Source organism: Patagioenas fasciata, chromosome 19 (assembly GCF_037038585.1).
Source record: "Patagioenas fasciata isolate bPatFas1 chromosome 19, bPatFas1.hap1, whole genome shotgun sequence".
Taxonomy (NCBI): domain Eukaryota; kingdom Metazoa; phylum Chordata; class Aves; order Columbiformes; family Columbidae; genus Patagioenas; species Patagioenas fasciata.
Genome location: NC_092538.1, coordinates 5,718,056 through 5,736,017, shown reverse-complemented (window position 1 = coordinate 5,736,017; position 17,962 = coordinate 5,718,056). Strand labels below are relative to the sequence as shown.

General features: G+C 45.5%; 1 protein-coding gene across 6 annotated transcripts in view; it reads left to right on the top strand.

Moving 5' to 3' along the window:
* The window catches only part of CLIP2 (CAP-Gly domain containing linker protein 2), an 86,188-nt gene that overhangs the window by 44,014 nt on the left and 24,212 nt on the right, over positions 1–17,962 (top strand). For all 6 annotated transcript variants that reach the window (XR_011741889.1, XM_065852800.2, XM_071816878.1 and 3 more), the window contains 3 exons: positions 5,680–6,218; positions 13,156–13,280; positions 16,797–17,010. Coding sequence is in view for 5 of the 6 variants with exons in the window: in XM_065852800.2 (XP_065708872.1) it covers positions 5,680–6,218; positions 13,156–13,280; positions 16,797–17,010 (878 nt within the window). In the remaining variant the exon portion in view is untranslated. The remainder of the gene's footprint in view (positions 1–5,679; positions 6,219–13,155; positions 13,281–16,796; positions 17,011–17,962) is intronic.

The window sequence follows — 17,962 nt, the reverse complement described above, 5'->3', positions numbered from 1 at the left end:
TAAATCTGTTTGGATATGGAGTTGGGAGGAGAGGACTTACTGAATCTTTACAACTAATGGCTTGTTTAAATGGAAAAATATATCCTCTAGTTAGACTAAGCTATAGTGAATAATGCTTCTAAGAGGAATATTGTCTAGCTGAAATGATTTTGTTATTTATTTACAGAAGAATGAAGTCTATTATTCTGTAATACATCGGGGCTACTTTAGTGTAGTTCTAGGGTTATTTTGACTTTCTTCCAAAGTCTGGGGTGGCACAGTCTGGGAAGGAAGGCATGGGTACTCCCTTCTTTTTGTCAAACCTGAACACCATTAAAACGGTAGGATTTTTGTGTTCATTATTTTCTGAGAAAACAGGGTGCTGTTTCAGGGGTGTGATACGTGGGCCCTGTTTTCAGACTGGAAAATGTTGAGTAATGTATTGAAACATGAATGTTGAAAGAATATGCTTACAGGTTTAAAAATAATAGTTATGTAAAAATTAAGACTGTAATCTTGAGATGAATAGATCCATCCATATACTGCAAGTTAATTATCCCTCAGTGAAAGAAACCTTGTGCATTTTCAACCAGTCCCTCGTCTCCTTCACGCTGTCTGCTGCCAAAACCTGTCTGTTTTCTTGAATGCCATTGTTTATCTGAAAAACTTGAAAACCTTATACATAACCAATGTATATATCTTTGCTGCTTGTTTCTTTTAAGAATTAAACTGAATCTGATCTAGCATAACTGGTAAACCTCAGGGTCCTCCATCCTTCCCTTCTCCAGCGGGCTCCAAGAACACACATCTCGCCTGTGGCAGAGCAGATTTCGTACCAGTCAGTCTCTTGAATGAGACCTTTATCTGAAAGCTTTTGTTCCGTTCATCTGTTTGAGGTTCAGTGCCCTTCCCAGCTGCCCTTGTGAAGACAAATATCTGCCTCAACAGGCATCTCCTTGCATTCAGTGCAAAGAAACTTTGTAGTGGTTCTCATTCGCTTTTGCTTGCTCATTCATAATTCTTCGCTTTCTTATTGTCCTCTTTTCCTTCCTCCTCATCACAGGTTTCTTTCTAGGTACGTCTCTTCTCTTCAAAGGAACCAGAGAAAGTGATGATGAAGTTGTCTCGCATCTTAATATCCGCGCCATGGGGGTTATTCCAGGGAACAGCAGGGGCAATACATTTCCAGGGTGCCAGATGCAGAGCTCGTCTCCGTGCCAGTCATTGCATTTAAGTCCCATGGGACAGGCGATTACAGCCCCAACTTTTCAGCTCTGAACTTGCAGAGCTTTCAGTTGTTGTTTCTAAGTCAGCCATAAATCTCTGGGGCTGCGTCCTCTCACAATGCGCTGCCAGGCATTCGGTTACTGCCTGCGAAGCGTTGCTTTCTCTTATGTTTTCCCTCCCTATTTCTGCCTTATCTTGCAGCTTGAAAGGGCCATGATAAATCTTTCAGAAAACAGCTGCTTCGTTGCTGTGCTCGATAATTTGAATTTGGACACGGCAGGGCGGGCTCGCTTTCACTTGATTGCCAACAACGTCATGTTTATGTAACCCAAGCTGCTTTGGGAAGCTCCAGTCCCTGTGTGGGAACCTAGAAATGACATGTGGTGAGTCTTCACCATCACCGAGCGCTGGGAAGGCAGCAGCCAGTCCTCCTCCTGTGTGACTGTGGGACTATGTGGCTGTTGCTGATGCTGCCGAATGCAGCTGACTCTCCCTGCATGCTGGTGGCAGTTCCTGGGGGGTGCAGCAGTTTGTACCTCCCGTCTCTTGCTTGTAGACCAGCCCCGATAGTCAATAGGAGCTGAGGGTTTGATAGTGGATGCTCTGGACTGTCTGTTGTTCCTCTCTCTGCTGGGGAAGCTCTAATCAGCTCTGCTGTCCTTCACATAGTGAATTTCTGTAGGTTATGCTTGCAGGTGAAATGGTATTGCAGGCTGAGGGAGGCTCACAGGAATTGCAGTATAAAAGCAACGGCTAAAAACACAGAGCCAGGAGGTGATAGGTACTTGGTAGTAAAGACAATACATTGCTATTCCACACCTCTGGCTCTTAGTGGTGGTCTGTTGGGTGGGAAACAATCATCCACTGCAAACGTTTGGTGTCCTGAGTACAGGCTGCAGCTTGAACAGGGACAGTGTCTGATGTCCCAGCTGAGACCACATCACTGTGTTGTTACCTGAGCAGCCTGCTCTAAGGGCTCTTAGGCTCTTACCTAATCCTTGTGGCAGTGAAAACATACATTATTCTTTTTTTAGCTGGCAGCCCTGTGGCCAGCAGTGGGGTTTTCCAGCTGACACGATCCACCTTAGCTTCAAATGGGCATTACGGTCCCCTGGTCATGGAGCTGTCCCAAAGCACTGGGAGCAGAGCTGGCACCAAAGCCTTTTTGAGTCGTTAGTTTGGTCGCAGGGTGTGCTGCCCTGCCGCAAGTTAGTGACATTGACAGCACTGACATGGCCAGTGCCATGAGGATGTAGTGACATCAGGTCTGGAGACAGTGACGCTTCTGCTGGGCTGGTACTGTTGTTGTTGTGGGCTGGTGGATGAGAAGCTTATTGATTGCCAGGGAGAGGGAGTGCTGACTCGGAGCTCTGTGCTGCCTGTCTTGTGATGCGGTGGAATTGGAGGGTAAAAACCTCTGAAAATTAAAATGGAGAAGGAAAAAGACCTTTGGGGGATTTGTAAAGCTCTTTTAAAAATATCATGTTTTGCCATTTCTCCCTCCCTTCCTGGCATGAGACGCTACTCTGCTATATCTCTTTTTTTTTCTTTCCCCTTTCTTTTAAATCTAATGTGCCTCCATTTTATCAATTAACTGCCTGTCTCCTGATTCCCATGGCAACACAACAGGCTGTTGCATTTCTGATTCTTCTGGCAGTTGTGGTGCCTGGCATGTGTCTTGGGAGCAGTAAGATGATAAAAGGGTTCTGCAGGGAGTAGGAAATACATAAGCAGCGCTCACTATGCACTACTTCTTGTGCAAACTACTTTTCTCTTCCTCTCCCTCCTCCACTTCAGAAAGGAGTTTCCTTTCCTTTTTGTTTCATTTCCCCAGAGATAAGAAATGAGCAACTGGAGTCCTGCAGGGGGTCAAAGGATGTGGAGGGAGTGAGGGGCTGCCGAGTTTTGCTGGATGTGGATGGCACTTAAACATAGCATGAGGCTGAGCATCTCTTCGGGGATCCTGCAGAGAAGGCTATTCCTGCTGATGCTGCAGAGCAAGTGCTGTGTTCCTTCTGTTCCAACTGTTAGAGCTTGTTTGAAGGGAGGTTTCTTGCTCGTTTATCTTACAAAGCTGTCTCTTCACCTCTTCCTTCAGCACACATTTCCAAGAGCTGGAAGAGTCCTTCTGTTTGCAGAAGACCTTGCGCTTTCAGGGATTTTGGACACATGGTTTTCATTGACAGGGTAACAAGACCCGTGCAAACAGGCTGAAGCTTCAGTTAAAACCTTTACTGTCTCCAGCTCTTGACTCATAGGTTTTTATTCAGCTCCTGAAGTATTGGTGCCATGTCACTGTGGGGTATCCTGTCACTGGGCCCCTAAAACTGATGGGCTGAATTTGCACAAAAGGCCCCAAGCACCAGATCTGCCATGGTTGTTATTAATGTGTTATGCTTGAGCTTTACAAAAGCTAAAGGGAAAATAGAGATTTAGAGTTGGATAAGATGTGTATTTAGCGGATGCTGTGTATGACTTTGACTTATAAACTGTTGTTCAGCCCTGAAAAGCTGTGACCTACAGGAAGACCATTTAAACTGAAAAGAATGAGCCGGCTAATGAACACAATAGGGTTGTAAAGTTGGAAAGCCCAAGTGGAAGGGATCCCACTTACTGCATGTTGTGTTTTGGAGCCTGGTCCCAGTGAGAGGGAGGGAGCGAGGAGCTGCCGTCACAGTCCTGTCGAGCAAGCGAGGTTTGTGTTGGGCTGAGCAGCAGAGCGAGATCCTCCTGGAACAAGGAGGGAAGAGCTTTCCCCATCACTGGCTTCCAGGTGAGCTGTTGAGTTTGATGTCTTATAGTGACACCCAAATAGTTGCTGTGGCTTCTTGATTGGCATCACCAGGTAACAGCAGGGTTGGAGTAGAAAATACTCAGTCTACGTTTTGTTGAGTGTTTCTCTTGTATAGTTTTGTTCTTAACTTCGTACCTGAGATCTGTACCCTTGTTTTGCTGTTAGTGAGTTTCTTGGAACCTGTTGGTGTTTTACTTTTCTTATCCAAAACCAGCACTTCTGAAAGAGCTGTAGAAATGGTGCATGCTGAGCAATAGTGATGGCTGAGGCTGAACAAGTTTCACAGTTAATTTCAGATAAGTTCTCAAGGTTGTTGTGTCTCTGCAGCTGCTTAGACTTTCTCTGCCAGCCTTGTCTGGTAACAAATAAAAATTTCTTCCTGAGTGTGCTTGAGGCTATTGTGGTTGGTGGCTTCCAGAAATTTCAGCTTACAGTTTGGCTGAAGAGTCTGGGTGGCTTTCACTGAGCACAGGATGTGTGGGACCAAGTGTCATACGCACCCACCCTACACCAAACACGCTCGGGACCTCAGTGCTGCCAGGAGCTGAGGGTGACTGAAGGTCTGGGATGTATGACTTGCTGAATCTTATTTCCTCAGTCCCTTGTGTAGTTGCTTTTAGGGCTTTACTTAATCTCCCCCTTTATCCTTCAGAGTGTTTTAATGAAGTCCGTATGTCCTTTTCTTTCGCACTCCTGGGGTCTGAGGTGAAAACTCAAGGTTTGTGACAGGAGAGTTTGACACCAGGGTCACTGCTACCTCATTTGCTTGGGTTGTCTTTGTTCCCTTTCAGACACCAGTCACATTGGGCCAGTCCTGGGTATGCTGCAGTTTTCCATCTCCCAGCGCAGTGAGGCATTGCCGGAGGTCTGGCTTTGGCTTGATGGGCTGATGCTAGAATAAGAACATTCTCTGTTGCTGTTTCATTGCATCCAGTGCACGTGTGTCAGCCCTGGGAAGGCTCTGCATGCAGGGATTTGTAGATGCTTCCTGTTTATAGATGTGTTGTTTATATTGAGCATACCCCAGGTGTCTGCTCACTGCTGGTTCTGCTCCAGCAAAGGGCACAGCAGCAGCAGGGAAAATGGAATAATTTGCCAAGGCAGCTGCATGGTCCCACAGGAGCTATTAATGCCCTTGGTGGGACTCTTGATGCTTGGACTGTTTGCCTGTGTACAGACACTTGGAGTTCTCACAGCGCCAGGTACTAAGACATCTGTACCACACTCATTTATTTCTTTATATTATTTTGGGATGAAAGGATAACTTTGGCATTTTTCTTCAAAGCAGCAGTTCATTTGTCTCCTTTTGATCCTTAAGCACTTAATGCCACACCTGTCTTTTTGAGCTTATTAGTGCTGCCATGCAAAATACCCCTCAATGCTGTGACAGGACTGGGGTAAGTGGCCACATGAAGGGGGATGAAGATGTGGGGTCGGTTCTTTGTGTGCAAGAGCTGCAGAAACTGGGCAGCATATGGGGGTTTCTGTGGAGATTGCTTTCTTGATGAGGAAAATGTGTAAGTGACGGGGTCACTCAAGTTTTAACCTTCACCCAGTGTAAACCTGCGACCTTAGTTGTTGTCCCAGATGCCTCCTTTATGTAAATACCCTTTCCTGGTGTTTTGGCTGCCTTTTAGGATTTCTTCTCATACAAAAACCTCTCTTCCCTTGATCCACAGGCTCACCTTTACACAAGCAGGGTGCCACCTCCACCACCAGCGCCGAGAAGTCGGGTTCAAAGGTTGCCGAGGTGGGCGATGATTTCCTGGGAGACTTTGTGGTGGGCGAACGTGTCTGGGTAAACGGAGTGAAGCCAGGTGTGATCCAGTATCTTGGAGAGACGCAGTTTGCTCCAGGCCAGTGGGCAGGGGTCGTTCTGGATGACCCGGTGGGTAAGAATGACGGCTCCGTTGGTGGAGTGCGGTACTTTGAATGCCAGCCGCTGCAGGGGATTTTTACGCGACCGTCCAAGCTGACGCGGCAGCCGGTGGCCGAGGGCTCGGGGAGCGACGCCCCCTCCGTGGACTCCCTGACGGCTCAGAACTTGTCACTGCACTCGGGGACGGCCACGCCACCTCTCTCCACTCGTGTCATCCCCCTGCGGGAGAGCGTCCTGAACAGCGCCATGAAGACGGGCAACGAGTCTGGATCTAACCTCTCGGACAGTGGGTCTGTGAAAAAAGGGGAGAAGGACTTACGGCTTGGAGATCGCGTGCTGGTGAGTTGATCCGCGGTGTCCCCTAGAAAGGCAAAGGACGAGAATTTGTCCCTTCCCTAAGAGCTCCTGGTCAGGCTCAGGATGAGGCAAGGACGGAGTTGGTGGTGAGGTGTGGGACAGAGCATGACCTGTAAGGGGGGATGCCTGGACCAAATAGGCTTCAAACTTCTGCATTCATTGTTATTTGGGATGCTGTGTCTTCTGGATGTGTCTGTCATTTTCACACTGGTGTGAGACAATATATTCCAGAGTGTTTCTTGTATTGGACAAGTTCTGAGCAGCAGGATGAGGTCAGAGAGAGAGCAACTCAAACCTGAGAGGGAAATAGAAAAATCATTGAGTGTTACTTTCTAATCCAGTGATACTCTCCATAATGGTGTGTATTGGGCTTTCAAGGAATTTCCAACAATGTTGCATGTGGTCGTGCATACTCTGCAAGTATTTGCGAGAATCTCTCCTAGCTGGTCACTCCTCTCGTGGTGCTGCAGTTTTATGTGTTGGATATAATACTAACTCCTTTCCTGTACAGAAAGGAGCTTGCAATTATTTTTATAAAAGGGCAGGACTTTGGGAGAGATCACTGTTCTGATGGATGAGCTTACAGAAACTTTCAGCTTACAGAAACACCAGGAATTGTTTGCATGCAGTAGGAGAGGTCCGGGAAAAAACAGATAATGATAACAAGAATAAATAATTTGCGGTTATGGTTCAGTAACATGTGCTTGGCTTGGCAGATGGCTTTTTTTAGTAATGGAGATGTCAGCTAATCATGTTTGGTGTTTGAATACATAATAATTCTGGGTTAACCTGAGCTGCCTCAAATTCCCTGAGTAAATCTTTGCTTGTGTCCTCTGTGGACTGGTACAGTTTTAGTTGTCTTTATTACTCTTAGCCTGTGCTTTTCTGAAAGATTTTCTTTTTATTTGAGAATGGCTTTTAGGCAGATGGGATCCACCGAAGGCTTTTCAAGTGAGGGAGGACATGTGTTTTCTGTAATTGCTTGGTGGATGGAGCACAAAGTTGCAGGGTCCCTCCTGGGTCTGTAAGACCAACACCTGCCTGCTCTGCGTTCCTGTTGTTTCCTGCTAGTGGTTTTCTTGAACACCATTAAGGTCTGTTATAGCTTGAAGACATTTTTGCTTTTCAATGACATTGTTCTGAGGCCCTTTCTGAGTCTGCAGCAGTTGCAAAAAGTGACTTTTAGCTTCTATTAGAAGCTTTCCATTAGAAGAATTAGATAATATTTGCCTTTGGCACTAACTTGTACTTTTTTCCCAGAGATGCCAAAATTGCATTAAAGAGATGAAAACCCCACCCTAATATTGTAGAACTCATCTCTTGAAGTCTGGCAAATGAATGCGGAACAATTAACCTCTGCTTCAGTAAGAATGAAGCTTCCCAAAGTGTGATAATTGCTGGAGTGCTGCTGTTAATGTGAGGTGGGTTCGTTGCCTTTCTCCAGGGAAAGAAGGGATGGAAACAGAGCAATGGAGCAGTTGAGCATTTTCTACTTGGGAGAAATGTCTGCTGTGGGGTTTTTTTACTTAGGGAAATGTATTTTACATGGTTTGGGGGGAGGCTTTTTCAGCAGCTGCACTCATTCCCCCCTAGATGTGGGGGCTTTCTTAAGGATGGAAGGAAGCGGCTGTTCTCTATTTGGCAGTCTAAATAAAAAAAAATTTTTAAAAATATTTGCCCTTAATAATAGAAGTATTCTGCCCTTCAACCATCCCTCTGTCTCCTAACTGAGATTGCACTCTTCAGTACTGAAATGTAGCAATAAGCAAGACTACCTAAGGGTATAAGGGTACCTAAGGTTATATCCCAGTGGCTGATTGACTCTATTGCTGTGGGGTGTTGCCCCAGATACTCTTCAGATGTATTCTACGTTTGTGATTTTGCTACAACTTGTAGGTGATCAAACCCAGAGGAGGTACAGGAATAGCAGCAGCAATCACTAGCGGGGATGTTACGAAGGGTGATTGGCACCTTGGCTGACGGATGGGCAGAAGTGCCAGGACGGACTGGTGGGAATAGACTCTGGGGTCCCCCCGAGTGTGTGATTTTAATCACTTTCTGATAATCTGTACACCACAGAATGTCTTTGCCTGTCTCAACCTGGCTCCTGACAGATGAGAGAAAATTCTCATGAATAAACTAATCTCATCCTTTTCTTTCGCATCTCTCACCCCAACCCTGCTCTGCCAGCCTGAAGCTGCAGAAAGCCTTTAGCCACCTGAGTGAAAAAGCATTTCCATTAGAAGCAGAATTGCATCCTAAGCCCTTCTCCTTGGTGGAGGCAACCACTTGCTCTGCTGCTGCCAGCTTGCTTTGGGCCATTTCAGTGCCCGAGACTGAAGCCTTGCTGCTGCGAAGGTACGTGAGGTGATGTGAAGGAACTCTTCCAGCTGTTTGCAGGATTCAAAAGACAGGAAAACATACTCATAGAACTTCAGTTGGAAGAGACCCTCAGGATCATAGAGTCCAACCATAACCTAACCCAACTCTAGCACTAAAACATGTCCCTGAGAGCCTTGTCTAAACACCTTCTGGATCTCCTGGTCCAAGCTCTTTCCTCACCACAGAAAATTGTGAAATACAGTGTGACTGCTGTTGTCGCAGGAGCAAGCGTTCCCTGTCACTACAGTGGAACTAAGAGGAAATAAGTAGCCTGAAGCAACTGCCCTGTCCTGCTGCCACATTAACCCTGTGAGGATTTTTGTGCATGCATGCGTCCTCCGAACCATTCATTTGGGCTCACGTGTTGGCCAGGCCTTGTCTTCTGTGTGCAATACCTGTCATTAAATAGGAGTTGTAAGTGGCCTGTGGTGGAAAAAACTGTATTATTAGCGTGGCTGGACTTTGTATCAGAGAGAGCCTCAGGAGAGGATGCTGTAATTCTAGGCTTTCCGCTTATACCACATCCCTAGGACATTATTTTCTTACTGGTGCTTGACAGATAAATGTGCACAAATGTCTTGCATCAGCAGTGCTGTCAGACTCACCCCTGTGCAATGCTGACTTGTGCTGTGGGGATGGGAAGGCGCAAAGATAAGTGGCTGTATTAAAAGAAACTATAAAAATTCCTGTAACTTCACAAAGGGAGGAGGATGGTCCTGTAATTCCTGGCTGTCTCTCCTCACTCTAAAATGCAGTTCTGGTGGTAACAGATGAGATAGTGAATATCTGGTGAGATGAAACTGCTGCTGATCAGATGCCACGTGAATTAAGTTGTATTTACAGACAAACCTGAACACAAGCCAGATCTCCACCTTAGCACTAGCTCGCTGAATGCTGTCCCTGGCTGTCAGCTGGGACACAGCCCCAGAAGGTGGTGACATGCATTCCCACAGGTATGTGCATTTACCCCCTTGTACCTACAGATCATTATTTTACACTTATTTAGACAGGTAAATTGGAATTTTAAGCAGATAGCATGGCATCATCTCTGTGGTTTCTGCATGGAGATATGCACAAGCAGGCATCTGCAACCATTGCTGACCCCTGAATTGCATATGACGGGGTGGGGAACAGTCCCTGTTGCCCTGAATGACACTTATAATTTTATTTTTCTTTTCTCTCTGAGCAGTATTAGAATGTATTCTGAGCAGTGCATTGCCCACGGGCCCTGGGTTGAGGACAACTGTTAAGGTTCTTGCAGAGAGCAAGAAACTGCTGCAGGATGAGCAGGGAGGACATAAGGGGAAAAGAGCAAAAGCAGGCTGGAGGGAGTCAAATGGAGATATGGCCTGGCGCTAATTTGGTAAATTGTTTAAATTACATACTAGCAGCTCTGATGAAGACAGTGTCTGGAAGGATTAGCATCATTGCCTTTTCAGCCCTGGGATACTGGTCTGGATCCAGTTTTGTCATTTTGATGAGAAAACCATAGTAAAAGGTGATGTCAGTGATACTACAGTTGTTACAGCAGGGAAGGCATGTGGATGTCCTCCTTCAATAGATGCGTGTTGCTTTTCTGACTTGCCAGTTAGGGCACAGACCTGGTAAATATTGCTGGCTTCGTTTTGTTGTGAAGGTCAAACCCGAGACTGTCTCTTGAGACAGATCTTTTGCTGAAGAAAGGCCAGGTCAGGAAGATGGTCTTTAGTCAAAGGCATGAAAAGGGCATTGCAGCTGAGGCAGAGAACTAGAGCTGAACTTTCCAGGAGATCAGAGGCTGCATGAATCCAGCTGAAGAGGGTGGGACAACATCAGCTTGCTTAATCTTAAGGGTTTTTTACCTGAAACAGGGAAGCTTGGAATGTCCATACTGGTCAAAATACCCTCCAAACCAAAACATCCTATATCACTACGTCAATATTGTTTCTGGTTTTCAGAGTGTCAAGAAGGAGCTATTTTTTAGCTGCTTTTTGTTGTGTTGGTGTTGTGGCTTTTTGTTTAATTTTGTGGTTTTGATTGGGTGTGGGTTTTTTTGGTGATACCTCTGATTTATTAAAATGTCTGCTAGAAACAAACACATCTGTTTTGATGAGAGCGTTTCATGCGCCGATACAACCTGCCAGCTGGCTTTTTCCAAAACGCATTATTTATTTTAGCAGCGTTACCAGATTATCGGGCCCGAATAAATCTGTGCATCTGAGTTGGATGAATTTTCTAGGCTCTCCACCCGTGAGAGTTCCTGTGCGCCTGCCGAAGATGGGAAGTTAAGAAGCAGTTTGAGTGCTGGGGTGTGTGTGACAGCCTGATGTGGGGAGCCCAGATGTGTCCATCCTGGCTTGGCAGAGGAGATAATTCTGTATGGCAAGGGTGTGTTTTATAGAAAAGATGGCAGAATAATTAATGCTTGAAAGAGAAAATAAAATGCATTGCTTTGGAAGCAGAGAATCACATTGTCCGTGCTCGGTGTCCTCGCTGATGTGCGGATTTTGAGTAGGAATGTGACCTGTTCTCTCTTATTGAGAGTTTAAGAATTGGCACAATTAGATATACATGTAGTAAGTCAACAGGGCTACTTTTTTTCTCTCCTGTTTGAAAACAGCTTTCTCAAAATAAGTGATATGAGGATGCAACTGAGGAGTGAGACCCTCTAGTAGAAGCACCAGATATCGTGTTTTTAAAGCATTTACATGAGGCTCTGTGGGGTCAGAGGATCAGGTTGCTTGGTAAGGGAAATGTGGCTCAGTATCTGTAATTAATACGCAACAAAAATAAAATTGAGGGAGCTTACGAGCAACGATAAGGTCCTATAAAGAATGTTAAGATGAATTATACTTATATTGAGTTCAACTTGTGGCTAAAGAGATGCATTAGAATGGCATTAAATCACTGTATTAGTATTAAGAGGCTAAGTCTGTATAAACTCAAATAAATCAGAAAGAGGACTGCTGTTTGACTGTGACTGATAGGAAAAGAATTTTACTGCAACTCTTCCAATGTGTAACTTGCCAAATACTTAATACTGAAATGGAACCATCTTTTTACTCCTGGATGCAGTGTAGGACCAGAAAGTTTTCTTGTGATTCTTGTCCTGCTGTGGCAAATATTTTCCTCCTTCCTATAGCAAAGAGAACATCAGTAAAGGTTTTTCCATGAACAGCGCTTTGAATCCCTAGGGAGGGAAAATACAGAAGACAAACTGGAGCTCTGTGCTGCAGAACAACCTCCCAGGGCTTGAGGTAGGGCCCAAACTTCAGAGCTGTGTTCTCCAGCCCACTCAGGTACAGTTATTTTTAGGCTGAGAAGAGTATTTCTCCTTTGCAAAAGCAATTTTCAGAACTTTTAGGGAGTCAGAATTGGTAAATCTGTAACATTCCTACCCTGTAATACACAATCTGGAGATTTCTGCATTTGACTGTCACTGTTTCCTGTAGGAGAATATTCCTCTGTGGATACTTGTTTATGTGATATTTAATATGAAAAAAAAAGCCACCAGTCATTCAACATAAAGCTGCAAATTTAACTTTAAACTTATTTTTAGCTTTCTTCCCTGAACCTGAGCTTTAACAGAGATAGGCTAAAAAAGGTTTGGATCGTATGCTGATTGACTTGAAGTCGAAACCTTTAGAAGAGCGCTCGTTCTTTTCCATCTGTCTTTTCTCAGCACAAGTAGCTCAGCAAAACCTGTAGGAGTTTCCAGTGCAAAGGCAGCGGCAGCTGCTGCTCCGTGAAATGAGCTCTCATAGCAGTGACCAAAACACAGCGTCACACATTCCTCACTTGTGTTCTCCCAGAGCCTACTCAGCACGCTGGAAGCTTTAAGTCTACATATGCGAGCAAAAGGTGTGATTTATTCTTATTTCTCCATGGAGGGTAAAATAGATCTGTGCTAGTGGAAACCTGGCAGTGAGAGGAGACCCTTAGCACGTTAGCGCCCTGAATTGCTGTAGAATGTGTAGGTAAAAGTGGAGGTTTTTTTTCTGTACAAAACACCTCTATTTTGAGAGCTTTGCCGGGAGGGCTGTTTGCTATGTCCTAGCAAACCCTGCATGGGGACAAGCTGAAGAGTGACGGGTGCCTTCCTGGCTGAGCTTGTGCCTTTGATGTCCTGTCCCAGTGTTGCTCAGAACTGCCGGCTGACAGAGCTCAGAACTGAAACCACATTAGTGGAGATCCTAGGAGGGTATAAGCTGTGCTTAGGGGCTTAAACTCCTTCATGGCCTCACAAGTAACTTTGTGCAGTTAGTTGATGCTTTGAAATAGGTTTTCGTTTTATTTGTCCTGATATCTTGCAGGCAGGCAGGTCCAAAAGTGGGAGTTAGTCAACTTCTTTGTGTAATAGTTATTCAAGAGACATCTTTAGTGCTAGGAGAACTTGATACTTGAAACGATCTGTTCTGGTTTTATTAATCTGAAACATAAAATACTGATGATGTCGGATTCCGCCCCTCCCCCCGCCTCCATAGCTGTCCCAGTTTTAGTCCCGTTTCAGCAGTGCTGATGCTGCTGTCCCTAACCCTTGGCATCTTATCTCCAACAGGTTGGTGGGACCAAGACGGGAGTTGTGCGCTACGTGGGAGAGACGGATTTTGCCAAAGGAGAGTGGTGCGGTGTGGAGTTGGATGAACCCCTGGGGAAGAACGATGGGGCGGTTGCTGGTACAAGGTACTGGGAGCTCCCAAACTCAGCCTGGGGTTGTAGGGTCCTACAGCCTCCTGGAGCTGGGAGGACGACTCGGGGTGTGTGTGGTTGGACATCGTGGCCTGGGAGAGAGTTCAGTTTTGAGTCTTGTAAGCTTTTGGATAGCTTTACAGGGAGATCAATAGAAACCTCATCACTGGAGCATTTTAAAGCAGGATCAGATAAGGTCTGTAAAGAAGTAACCTAAGTGGCTTCAGGGAACAGGAGAGAGTAGGGAGAGAAGATAACTTGTACTGGGATTTAGTTTTTGCAAGAAATTGAGCCTGTGATTGTGTTAGCTCTGCTTTCTACCACACATTCCCTTCATAAACTTGTTTCTTGCACAGTACCTGTGATTCACCCTGTTACAACTATAGAAGATAAAGATTTAACTATTTTTCTCAGCTTAATGGTGCTTGTTCTGTTCTTTCTGGTGACAAATTTCCAGAGACATAAAAGAACAATTGGTTGTCATTGTCTGTCCTTGTAGTAGTTCTGTAGTGCGGCAACTGTCTGCTGATGGATCTTATACCTCTGCCTCCATAGGCATATCCACTAATTTATTTTCAAAAAAAGCCCTTGTTAGTATCTATAAAACTCATCAGGGACATCTCACAGGGTTGCTGGAAAACTGTTTCTGTTCATATAGAGGTTAGAGAAGGGAATGACCCCCAGCCTCAGATCTTGAACTTGGGGACATTCAAAACTGAGTTATACAGTAGCACTTGGACCCAGCTTCAAATACAGGCGGAACTGATTCCTTATCTTTCACATGTTCATTTAGTGGGAAATACTGTTGAGTTCTTGGAGCTTCTTAAGGGAATCTTGTGTTAGAGGTGAGATTTAGCTTTGAAACTGAGGAGCTGAGAGTTCCTCCCTTGTTAGATCTCCAGTTCTGTAATAAAGGTTTCTTGTGATGGGTCAACCTCCTTTTTTCCAGCAGCTGTGTGTTTTCATTTAAAATAAGAGGAACAATGTCTCGTTCAATGTCAGGACAGGAAAACAGAAAATGATTGGCAGCAGATGGCTGAGTTCCAGCCTTTTCTCAAAAGAAAAGATCTGGGATGATAGAGAATAAGTCATGGAATGAATCCAAGTCCCATACACTACAAATTATCTCTAAGCTTAATCTTCAGAGTGCTCAGAAATGATTTATTGTCTCTGTGCATGTGGAAGGCAGATGTGAGTGTTAGGGTGCTCTCTCTGCCTCTTGTCCTTGCACCTTGGTTGCTGTGTTTTGAAAATCCAACTCTTGGAAGTCATCTGTCTTCTGAAACTGCTGCATGTTGGCTGAGGTTGTTATGGTATGTGCCTTGTCTGCAAGGCTTCTCTTTCAGTTCACACTCTATCAGGAGCAGGAAAAGTTGGGCTCCACAGCAGGGATTGGGAAGCAGGAGTGAATTAAGAGGTTTAGATTAAATAGGAGACTTAAGGGAGTCTGTAAAGCATCCCTGCCCCTTGCATCCAGGCTGATTTTGCAGATCTGGCAATAATGGACACCAGCTGATACAGCAGTGGCAGGTGGGGACTCTCCAGCTGAAGGGCTCTCTGTCCACCAAGGATCTGGCTGCAGGTTGGCAGTAGTGTCCCTGTTCATCCTCTGAGCATTCATCCAACCTTCTGGTTTTCTTATAGCATGTGCTGATTTCAACAGCAGAGTTTTAGAGGAGAAACCAACATAGTAAAACTGACTCATGTCAGCTACAGACCTTGGACACCAAAAGGTGTTTTTTTTAACCCATTTCAACATTCCCTGTGCTGTTTCTGACCTGCAGGTTGCCATCACAATACCACTTTCCTTCCCTGTTTCTTTTCTGTCATCTGAGTACAGAGCTCCTTAGCACTCACTGAGAGAAGCTCTTGTGTTTCAAGCAGATTTTTTTTTTTTTACTGCCAAGTATTGTGGACCTAATTCCTGCTCCTGAACTATAAAGCTAATTGCAACCACTTCCAGTTTGGACTAAAAGAAAATGAGCAGACATAGAGTGATGCAAGTTTGGACTTGCTAAGAGCTGTCAGGGCGATTTTGAAGGACTCAGCCTTTGGCATTGTTGTACAGCTTAGATGGGTGGAAGGGGTTGTGCAGTCGGTCCACCTGTACCTACTTCAGTTTGAGAAGATGATGCTGAGCAGGGTTTTGGCTGGTTTGCAGGAAGTCAGACTGATTTTCTTCCTTGAGTCTCTGTTCTGCAGCGAGGTCAGCCTGTGGTATAGCTGGTTATCCAAACCCAAGAGCCTGTGCTGGCAGCAAGCAGATGAGACTAAATGATCTTGGTTTGTAGAGGATTGCTTTTATTGTTTGTTTGTTTTTAAATAAAGTTATAGAAAAAATTGGGCTTGAGCAGATGTTTGAAAATGAGTTATTTTCTCATGTGGCTGGAGATCAGGCTGTTCTCTGGCCTCCCAAGCACACAGGGGTCTGCCTGTGATGCAGCCACGTGGCTGCCAGTGCTTAAAAATAAAAGGGAAGTGGGGGAAGCAGCTGCTCACATCTGGAGAGAGGAAACTTGTGCTAGCAAAGCTTGATTTGTGTAATTTATTCATTAGGACCTGTTTTTTATGTTAACATAAGACAGACTATTATATGGCCCAGTGTTTTCCCCATACCTTGCTACGAAGCCTTTGAGAAAGAACTCTTAATGGAGACAGTTTGCTGTATTTACTACTCCGTTGAAACGAGAGGTTGTGATGCATGGAGATGATCTGGTTTTCCTTGCTGCAGTGCAGCTGGCCAGCAGCAGAAAATCCCAAGCTCTGAAGGGGTTTCCAAGATTTGACACTGTGGATTTTGGCTCACTTGTATTCTGAAAGAGGGCTCTGGAGAGACATAATCATCGGGCTCGCTGTGACTGTGGAAAAGAGCTTGCAGTGTAATGATCCGATCGTCCCTTGTTTGCTTCTAGGTTTGTTTGCATGGGAACCAGTTTCTCTTTCTCTGCCACCCAGAGATTGCACACACTGGGGTTTGCTGTCATGGTATTTTTAGCTTTGAAATTAGGAGCTGCCTTTTTTCTTTTATGGGAAGAACATTTATACAGAGTGGTGTGCTTCCGATCCTTTAATTTGACATACTTTGCTGTGTAATTTTCTTGCAAAGCAAGGTGGAGAACACACGTGAATTTTGGGCAGGTTGGTTTGTTGTGGTCAGGACGGAACTCGTGTGCTCTCGCTGTGTTATGTATTGGAGTCTTTGTCCCATCCAGGCCACCAGATGGGTCTTTCCTGGCATCTCATCCAAGTGTGCAGCAGCTGCTGTGTAGCAATTATCTTGGGTTTCCCAGCTTAAACACCACAAGTGAAAACATGAAGATTGCCACTATTCTTAAGTGGCAGGAAAGGAGAATAATCCGCCCATTTGCATCCAGGAAACAGTGTCACAGCAAAGCAGCAAGAGATGAGCGGAGGACCAGGGTTGCGTTTTGCTTAGCAATGCCATTCGGTGAGACTTGAGCGAGATGGATGCTCTACCACCTCTGACTTGGTGCATCTCCTGTATTACAGGTATTTTCAGTGCCCTCCCAAGTTCGGCCTTTTTGCTCCCATCCACAAGGTGATCCGGATTGGGTTCCCATCAACCAGCCCCGCCAAGGCGAAGAAGAGCAAACGAATGGCTATGGGGGTGTCTGCCTTAACCCACAGCCCCAGCAGCTCCTCCATTAGCTCTGTCAGCTCGGTGGCATCGTCCGTGGGGGGCAGGCCCAGCCGCAGCGGGCTGGTAAGTGGCTCTTTCCAGAGACTCTGCAGCCTTGAATTGCTTCTTCTGTGACCTGGCTCTGCAAAGTGGGAGGTTTGGAGTTTTGTTTCAGTGCAGCTGCTCCTTCCCCATCAATGAGATGAGGGGGGAGGAGTTTGGCATACTGTTACCCACCTTACAAATGGGACTCTGCATGGACATCAGTTGTAACAAACACTGACCAACTGTGGCCATTAAAGAGCCAGAACTGCTGTTTGCAATGGGATGAAGCTCATCTCCACTGTCAAGAGCAGGTTTTATATAGGATCTCTGCAGAAAAACGCCATTGCTGCTTGTTCCGCGTGCTTGCACAGCAGTGTGCTGCTGTGTTGAACAGCTGTGCAAAACTCCTGCATTGACTGTGTTTTACTGTGGAGGGTGACACCGTCCTGGATCACATGCCATATGCTTTGGAAGGTACTCAAGAAGGTGGACACTGGATATTCTGAAAAGCTCTGAGTCTGCCGTAGTGTGTGCTACATAGCGCCTGTAGTCTTCTTGGCTGGGGATGAGGGTGCAGTATCCATTACTGGGAGCAAATCCAGCTAACCCACAGCATCTCCAACTGACATCACTCCTTCCAGCTGAGCTTGCTGTTTGGGACTGCACTGGTGCAGGTCATCATTAATATGTATATAAGAAGGCAGATGATACAATACATGATAATCTTTCCTGACCCAGTACCCACCCCACATCCTGTCCTTTGGGACATGGTCCTTTCATTGCAGTGTAGCAGAGCTATTGAGCTTGCTAGGAGTGTCCAGATGTTTTGCAGACTTTTTAACCCCACATGTAGGGTCCAGAGCTGGAACTGCAGCTCTGTACAGCCTAATAAATGATCAGTAGGTGAGCTGCATTCCAGATTTAACAGGGGACTTCAAGCTATTCTAGACTGGGAAGGACACAGCTTCACCCTTGTCTCTTTTTAACTCTT